Source organism: Arachis ipaensis, chromosome B07 (assembly GCF_000816755.2).
Source record: "Arachis ipaensis cultivar K30076 chromosome B07, Araip1.1, whole genome shotgun sequence".
NCBI lineage: Eukaryota > Viridiplantae > Streptophyta > Magnoliopsida > Fabales > Fabaceae > Arachis > Arachis ipaensis.
In genome coordinates, this window is record NC_029791.2 from 15560009 (window position 1) to 15569664 (window position 9656).

At 34.9% G+C, this 9656-nt stretch overlaps 1 protein-coding gene and 1 long non-coding RNA gene across 2 annotated transcripts; both read right to left on the reverse strand.

Annotated features, from left to right (window-relative positions):
• Positions 1768–2358, reverse strand: LOC110264878. The gene is made up of 3 exons (XR_002351180.1): positions 2235–2358; positions 2010–2144; positions 1768–1874 (listed from the first exon to the last, which is right to left on the reverse strand). It is a non-coding gene; the product is annotated as an uncharacterized LOC110264878 (long non-coding RNA).
• On the reverse strand, positions 2855–6208 carry LOC110264999. The gene is made up of 3 exons (XM_021107712.1): positions 6004–6208; positions 3735–3929; positions 2855–3632 (listed from the first exon to the last, which is right to left on the reverse strand). Exons 1-3 carry the CDS (start codon positions 6206–6208, stop codon positions 3193–3195), a joined length of 840 nt encoding a protein of 279 aa, XP_020963371.1. The 3' UTR covers positions 2855–3192.

The window sequence follows — 9656 nt, forward strand, 5'->3', positions numbered from 1 at the left end:
AGATCTGTACGAAGACCGTCACATATGGGTTCCTATCTATCTGGATCAGCACTTCTGGGCAGGGATGAGAAGCACACAAAGGAGCGAGAGCATGCATTCATTTTTTAACAAGTATATCACCCGGAACAGCTCGCTTATTCAGTTCGTCAAACAATACGATAATTGCCTCGGAAGCAGGGAGCAAGCAGAGAGAATCAGATGCTGCAGATTTTCATACGCTCATACCGTGTGCAACCAAATCCTGCATTGAAGCTCAGTTTCAAGATGCGTACACTCACGCAAAGTTTAGGGAAGTCCAAGCGCAATTCAGAGGAAAGGCGAATTGCATCACCAGATTAAAGAATTCCACTCTAGGCTATTCAGTATACGACATCGGAGAACAAGTTTCCAGCTCAATATTCAACAAGTTCGTGGTTACTTACGACTCAGTGGTAGCCGAGGTAAAATTCCAATGCTTATTATTCGATTCGAGAGGGATACTGTGCCGTCACGCACTAAGCGTGTTAAGCTTCGAACAAGTAAGCCAAGTGTCACCGAGATACATACTGAGACGCCAACTTGGAATCCGTTAACGAGCTTCAAAGCCCGCCAAGGATTCGAACAAGAGGACGTCCAAAAAACAGGCTAGGTTCAAAGCTGGAGAAACAGATCGCAAATGCCACAAAGAAGAAGAAGACGAAAGTTTTAAGCGAGGTAAAAGTACTGTTCTTTAAATTTGTGGCGATTGAGTTTATTTTTCTCGTTAATAGGTTAGCTAATGTGTGAGTGTTATATTCAGATAAACCTGTTTGATGCTGCATCAGCGGCTCATTCAAATTGCAGCCAATATCAAGGACACGTTATGAGTTATCAGTTCAGGGTACCAGCAGCAGGGGATAACTTGTTGGGTGTATAGTTTTACAGAATATGGGTGTAAAAGCACCGTTATTTTGGGTGTATTTTCGTTAATTCACAATTTACATATAGACACATATATAGATACATATAGATCAAAAGCTGTAAAAATTCTCAGGTTATGGGTTTATATTTGATTTGATATTTTTCTTCATATTTTAGTACATGTAATTCATACATTTTGAATACAGCACAGACAGTTTGGGTGTATATTTTATGCAATCTTGGGTGTATTATTAGACTTGCGTTGGGTGTAACAGTTTATATATGCCTTGATTTTTTTCTTCATATTTTACCACCTGTAATACAGCTTTTGATTACATCACAGACAGTTTACCAGCACAGATAGTTTAACTATGGAAAAAAATATACATGGAATAGAAGTTGATAAATGGCAAATATTTACATCATTTGTTCAATTTACAAACTACCAAGCAGTTGGATTACCCAGTTTCTATATCAGCAGAATTAATCTGACAAAACGGACTTAATAATATAGAGGATGGCTTCGACAGCCTTATAGCACTACTCTCTCTAATTGCCCGATCTCTCTGTGTATTCATCTCACTGAATAGTATCCGGGATGCGTACTCCACTCTATAGTGGTCCACCTCCTCCTACAATTAAAAAGTATATTCTGTTTAAACAGCAATATTAATTCAGTAAAGTAATACAGAGTTATATGGTTCTAAAGACAGTTACATGTGGCCAATTATCCCATTGATACTTCCCCTTTTTGATGTTTTCCGGCTCAATTAACTCCATCCACTTCATAACGTACACAGCGCAGTCATAGCTGAAAACGAAGAAAATAAATTACAAATCTCATTTACACAAAGTTTAATGTTCAGAGTCACAAATTTATACCTTGTTTTTTAGCCAGATATTTTAACATATGGTGATTTAATTTCATTCTCCCTTTCCCCTTTCTGAAGAGGTTCCCCGCCGGCATATGTTATCAATCTTGAAAATACGTATCCCTTAAATACGAAAACAAATCAGTAATACACCCGAATGAATGGACAAGATACACCCAACGGAATGGACAATATACACCCATCAGAAGTAAAGAAATAGACCTATCTATTAAAGTAAAGAAGACAGAGGCAACTTACAGTGAATTTATTAATGGCCTTTCTCTCATCGGTGGGAGCTTTTTTGTGTAGCGGGTCAAGTATTTGACATTTCCGCTTTCTTGCATTTATCAGCCATAACCACCAATGCCCCGAGTAGCAGACAGGGGCAAAAATCTGAAGGATTGCCACACGTGAACATTGTGTTATTTTATTTTGCAAATAAGTAAATAAGCATACTAACAAATTTAGCAAACGAAAACTTACATATGGGTGCGAAGTCAATTTTTTTCTATCTATGAAGGGAATGAAACTCGGGTAGGCTTCCACCCTGAATTCCTTTTTCGTTTTCGGTGATACGAATTCCCCGTTTGGGTGATCCGAAAGTTCCATGCACTGCAAGAATTGCGAAACAAGAAATGAAATACTAAACTTACACCCAATGGAACGTAAAAAATACACCCAAATCAATACAGAAAATACACCCAAAGTTCGGAGAAGTAACACTTACCACAATATCGGGGGGGAGACAGTATATTTGTTCTTTAAACCTCTTTTCATTTTTGTTGTTGAGGATGAGGCAGATGGCAGATACAATCTAGAAATATCTAAGTTAATAATAGACACTTCAGTTAATACACGAAATCTTTATAATGAAGCCAAAAGAAAGGAGTAATAATTTTAGGACATTACTCATCACTTTGTTCAGATTCAGATTCTGAATCAGAATCTGACTCCTCTTGCCTCTGCTTTCTTTTTCTGGAGTCCATTATGGAAGGCAAACAGTGATTATTTAGAACATACTAAAAATACACCCAACGTGATCAACAAAATACACCCAACTCGAAAAAGAAATTACACCCAAGTATGGTACTTACTTTTTCCCCTTTTTGATGGGGTGTTTTCTTGCTGAATCCTCTGAGTCTTGTTGAGTCTCAGACTCAGAGGTAGAAGTGTCACTGTCAGTAGCTGTTTCTGTCTCCGAAGATGATGTTGGACTCGCCTTCCTTTTTTTTGTTTTTTTGATTTCTTGTTTTTTTTCTTTTTTTCTTGTTTTTTTTATTTTTTCTCTTGCTCTTGTCTCCGCCATCTTCACAATCCCCTGAAACATGAGATATTTTAGCTAGCAGCATTCAGGTAAATAAAATACAAGCAACATATTATGTTTACTTACCAAAATTTCTTCTCTTTCTGCAGTCATTCTTTCCACCAACTGCTCCTTAGTCTAGTTGGCAATCCAAGGCTTTGGTGGTCTTTCAGCCCTCTTCTTGCCTTTGTTTTCAGAAAGATGAAAGTATATTATCATGAGGGCAAAGAGGCAGCCATCAATTGCCTTCTTCTTCTTCTCCTGGTAGTCTGTGATGCCCTTGATCAAGAAGGTCAAAACATGCCCCCCCCAGTTTCTCTCCGATATGCCGTCCATCTTAAAAATTGGGGCGAGGTGCACAGGCGATATTTTGTTTATCGTCGTTGGCAAAAGGAACGCCATCTGTATGTAGAGGATGAATATCCTCTTGAACATCAGGCGTTCCTCTTCGCTGCCAACGCCTATTTCCATCATTTCATCGGTAAGACTTTTGAAGGTCTTACCCTGAAATCTTCTATAAATTATTTTGTCATCATCAGAAAGTTGCTTATACTCAACTTTCTCAGGAAACAGATTTCCTACAAAAAAGAAAACAACAAAGTATCAAAATCGGTTCAAAAACACCCAAGCATCAACCTTAAATACACCCAATCATGAACTTAATATACACCTATAGTTACCTGTTGCATTGATGCCAAGCGCATCACCTATTGTCTTTGGTGTTATTTGGAAAGAACCATATATCCTGTCTTCAGTCTGTTCTCCCCAAGTTTGAAGTTGTTTGCCAGTTCCCTTAAGAGTTGGTGATCCACCCTTAGAGGTGGGACGTGCATCAACCCACCAAATCCGAGATCCCTGACAATTGCCTTCTTCTCCTCAGTCATGTTTCTGAACTTATCGCTCAGGAGATGTGTGGCACACTTAAGGTCTTTCGTTTGGTTTCTTGCTGCCATTTTATCTGAAACGAAAAATACACCCAAAGACATCAGTAATATACACCCATATATATGAGTCAGATACACCCATTAATAACAGTAAGATACACCCACAGATATGATTCAGATACACTCATTGATAACAGTGAGATACACCCATAGATATGATTCAGATAAATCCATATATATCAGTCAGGTTATGTAAATAGCTACCAATTATAGCCTATATCTTTTCTACAGCTGAATTCACACTATCAACAGAAGTGCCCTCAATGGTTGCAAAAGACCATTACAACAAATCATTTAGATATTGGATTTTCTTATGGCACAGTAGTAAGGAGTCAAGCTGGTAAGAGGGAAGAGGCTCTACTTAAATGAAAATCCACCAACTGAGCTAATGAAAGATTCCTGCACATATAATTATTATGTGCTGGTCTCTCAATCAATCAAGTGCTACATATATAGAGTTAAGAAACACTCATGAACTGAATATATTATATTGTGAATGAATTATATTAAATCAGCTATAACATAACCATTTCAAAGTTAAAATGAAAGCATAATAGAAAATAAACATTTCAATTTGATCCATACAAGTTAGGCAATAACTTAGGTACAGCCAGGAACAGAGGAACTTACTAACAAAATCATCTTCTTTTGAAGTAGGTATTATTATCTTAACCCTCAATTCCTCTTCTATCTTCTGTTGTGTGGATCCCTTGAAACAATATATTTTATAGATTTGCAGGTATATATTGATATGTAGGTTATTGATATAGGAAGAAACTAAGAAAATAGACCAGAATTATACTAACCCTTCATGGCAGGAGCCTTGGTCACAGATCTTGACTTGTCATGGGCCTCTTGTAAGCAAGTTTTGAGTAAAATGATGAAAAAATTGCAAGCCGTTTTTACTAGATAAAGTACAGAAACAAGCAAGCACAAATGCACAATATTTTTAAAGTTAATGAGCTTATACATGTAAATTAGAAAACACATAAAATAGCCAATGAGGTGAAAACTGATTTCATATATATATATATAACCAAAAGCTCTGGCTAGTAGCTTTTTCTTTTGAAGCCTGACATCTTAATAAAACTTCACGATTAAACACGTGCACCATAGCAAACAGGAATATTACAGTATCCCAAAGCAAAGAAATTAGATGTTGAACCTTTATGAGGTTTCCATGAATCTTCTGAAGCAATGACATAGATAAACTTCCTGAGTTACTAACAGCTAATAATTTTTTCATCACATGAACAGAGAATGAATTGGTGGCCACCTGAAAATTTACATCCACTTGCATAATAAAATTATACACCTTCATGCTGTATTTGAATTAGAAAAGGAATACTAATTTCTAATCTAATAATGTCTTCACCACCACGACCTTGGCCACGTGGGATCTCAAATAATTCCTAAAGAAAAAAAGTCATCAAGTTAATAAATATAGTTTCATCTTAAGTAAAACATAGTTGCATATGCCATCTATACGTTTTAATTCCTAAGTAAAATATTCACAGACATTACTGCTATTCTATTAGCTCTTGCTTTGCATAGGATTCAAGAATAAGCTGATCTATGATGCATGTAGAATTCATAGTGTAAAATAGAACACTCCAAGCTAAAACATTACAATAGAAAATATTTTATACTTTACTCACAGACATTATTGTATTGCTCATGTTTTAGACTTAAAGCCATATAATCATCTCAGTAACTGAAAAAAGAATGAACTAATTGAACAACAAAATCTACACAATCAGTATTTCAAACATGAAAATAAAAATCCAAAAAACTGAAAGTGATAAGTTCAAAAATTAACCGAATCTGAGGATAGATTCTCGATATTCTGGAACAGAAAATTCTATGAGTGGTAGCAGATCCAGAAGTGCGAGAAGGAAAACGAAGGAGAAAGAAAGAAAGAAAGCAAAAGAAAAATAAAAGAAAATAGCTATGCATGCGTAAGAGGATAGCAAATACAATAAGAACTGGACCACAGAAACCATACCAAGACGAGAACGACGGCAGCGCGCTGCAAAGTTCGAGGAGAGGTGGTGAATCGGACGAGATGCAGAAAAGCTCGACGGAAAATGGCGAACAGGAGGAGAGGCTGGCGTCAGTGTAGCAGCGAATAGGAAGAGTGATAAAGGTGTAGAAGAGATTAGGGCTACCTGCACAGCTGAGGCAAGATCGAAACGGAGCAATTTCTGCATATTAGGGTTCGATACGAAGCGACGCGAGCAACACACGAAGAAGCGTCGGGAGGGGGTGTGATGGAGCTTCGGTGTGACGGAAGTTCAGTGCGACGGCGGTGCAAGGCGGAGAGGCGCCGCCGATGGAGCGTTTGGAAGAGAGGGGTGTGGAGGCGCGGATAGGTATCGTGTGAAATGAGGAGCCACGCTTAAAGCAAACCCCTTATTTCAACATTTCCGACGGAAAATTTTAAATTACAGACGAAAAATCCGTCTGTAATAATTTAATAAAACGCAACGTTTTGTCTATTTAATTACAGACAGATTTTCTGTCTGTAACCATTTTTCACGGAAAAAAATTAATTTTTTCTACGGAATTATCGACGGATTCTCTTTTCCGTCTGTAATTTATATTAATCCATTTTTTTGGTTTTCCGACAAAAAATCTCTCTGAAATTCCGTCTGTATTTCCGTGGGATAAAATCCATCGAAAATTTTCGTCTGTAATAACAAAATTTCTAGTAGTGTATTGATACCAATAAATCAATAAAATTTAATTGAAATATGAAAATACAGATTATAATGTAATCAGCAAACTACATAAAGTTATTAATTAGACTTAATTTTTGTCGTAATTGAACCTTCTGCTTGTGTCCTATTGCGCATGTATCGATAGCTTGGTAAAATCAAAGTTCAATAGAGTTAGCTGGATGAATAGAGAACAAAGAATTGATGAATTGATAAATTAGAGAGAAAAAATTTATAGAATTGATGAATCGATAAATTTTTACTTTTTTAACAAGATGCACAATAAGAAGGTGAAGTGTGACTATGAAGAACTATGGAGGTGTATAATTAGTTAGGAATCCGGCAAAATACATAGTCCAAGATGTTGAAGAGGTCCCCAAAAAGCAACAAGTACACTTCCTAGTAAAGTTAATGCGAGAACTCATCCACTCTCACAGGTTTAGTATCCTGACTTGAATGTCAGTACTCCCCAAGTCAGAGATAAAAAGAAGAAGTTACTCCTCATAACAGGAACAAGAGGAACCCCGTCTATTTCAAACGAGTTGTGATTTGTTGTTACAAAACAAAATCCATCATAATGTATGGGAACTTTCTTTATCGTTGATAGACGTTGGCCTTTCTCCCATTAGGGAACCAATGAGAAATTTTGACAATGTATATAATGAGTTGATTATCTAATATAAATAAATAATAAAAATTACTTTACAGATTATTTAAATTCAAAAACTCTCATTCAATTATTTCACATTAAATTTCAAATTTCAAATCCTCAATTTCAAAATTTTTAAAAAATCTAGTTAGTTAATTCAAAAAAAAAAAAAAATAACCATATGAAATCCTAAATTACTAAAGCATTTCACTCTAATACTCTCTTCTTTTTCAACTCGCGGCCACTCCGCCTTCATCAATAATCATCCCATTTCACCATGGTTGCTGAGCTTGCCACATGCTACTCACCTTAGTAAAAATAATCATCCACTTAAGGATAAAAATAATTATCCGCATACGAATTGAAGATCTAACATAATTTAATTATATATAACTAAATCCAATCCAAATAAACTAATCGTCTACATAAAAATTAATTCTTTTTTTTTATTAAAAATTGAAGAAAATTTTCAAACCCTTTCTACAGGGACAACAGCTGATAAAATCTTGTGAAGTATGAACAATAAAAGAAAGGAAAAATAAATTAAGATATAAACTTATTCAGGAAAAATAAATTCAGATATAGACTTGTTTTATTTGACATCTTCACATACATTATTGAATATTGATATAGTTTTCAAAAGACAAAAGATAACACAGAATCTTCCAATTCTTGTTGCTTAAATCCATAAGCTACTTCATGTATAATTTATTCATGGCTTTTCTTTTTTTTCATCACTTCAATTCTAAACAAATCTCAGCCTTCGAACACAAAAATTAATGGCCATATCCAATCAGTATATTGCTTCTAAATTAAACTTCTAAAAACAATTTAACTACCACTAAGACAACCAATGACAATGATAAGGTTTACAAATAGCCAATAGCGCATCGTTCAATTTTCACCATCCTTGGTTCTTCATGATGTTCTTTATTTACCTCATTTCAACTTTAATATTATCTCTGTTTCAAAAATTACTTCAGCACTCATATGTGAACTCACTTTTTCATCTTCTTCTTGCACTCTACAGAGCAACAATTTGCACTTTTTCAATCTGGTTTTAAAGGGTATATTATTTATGTTTTAGAAGATAAAAGAATTGAGATTTCTAGAAACGTAATTTTTTATGAAAAGATCTTGCCCTTAGTCACAAAAAATGTCCAATTCCAGACACTTAGCCCAACATTGCCAAACACACCTTCTCAAAAACAAGATTCGGTTAGTCTTCCAGTTGAACCCTCACCTATACCCATTGACCCAACTACACCTAGTTCTTTATTTTCTCCAACAACCTCTCCTTCTTCCTCACTATCGTTTCCTAACCAAGTTGAACCCATGACCACCGAATCCCTTTCAACACTAGACACCAGCCCACCATCACCTTCTCATCCACCGTCACCTTCTTCACCACCTGAGCAACCCCATCCTCGTCATTCCGACCGGCCTCACCGACCTCCAGCATATCTCTCTGATTACTTGTGTAATTCCTCTCAAATTAAATTATAATTTAGTCTTTATCTTATCTTATAGTTATCTTTATCTTTATCTATATCTTATCTTTATCTAATTTTATCTTTCATAGGCCAATACTCTATATATACTTAGTTTTACCTTCATAGTTTACAATTCATTCAATCAATAATCAATAAAATTTCTTCATCTTTTTCTTTCACAATTCTTTTATTTTCCTATTCTTTCACAATTTTATTAGATAGCACTCCATTGTTAATAGTAAGTATAGCACTCATCCATGTGGTTGCTTTAATATTGGTATTTTCATATAGGTTATGAGTGTATTATTACTGTAAAATAGTTTTATATTAAAATTAAAATGATTTTCCAAACTAAATATACATGATTTGTTAGGAAGCATTGAGGTTCATGTATTTGGCATTTTGGTTCCGTATGTTTACAATTACAACCATATGAGCTTCTTCTATATTTTGTTCAGAGGTAAAAAGAGAGAGTTTATATATTGATTTGCTTTATATATATATTCTAGGCTTCTAGTCATCGTATATAGAAATAAGAGAATGAACACCACAAGCCTAGTAACAGGACAAGAATTTAAATTTTATAGGCTACTAATTGCGTTTTTAAATATTTTTGCCAAGTTAGGCTTTATGTAGTAAAATATTTTGAAGAAGTACTTGTGTTTTTAAAAAATACAAATTATTCATGGTATGTTTTAGTAAATTAAAAAAATTATGTTCTTGTATTCAGTGTTTGCAATTAGAAAAAAAAAAATGGATGTTTCTAAAAGCATATATGAAAAATTTTTTAAATTAACTC

Coding starts and splice junctions, on each gene's coding strand:
- LOC110264999 (XM_021107712.1), bottom strand. CDS start 6,208: ATGCAGAAATTGCTCCGTTTCGATCTTGCCTCAGCTGTGCAGGTAGCC. Junction 3,930..6,003: donor CTGCCGTCGTTCTCGTCTTG/GTATGGTTTCTG, acceptor AACATGACTGAG/GAGAAGAAGGCAATTGTCAG. Junction 3,633..3,734: donor GCTTGGCATCAATGCAACAG/GTAACTATAGGT, acceptor TCTTTTTTGTAG/GAAATCTGTTTCCTGAGAAA.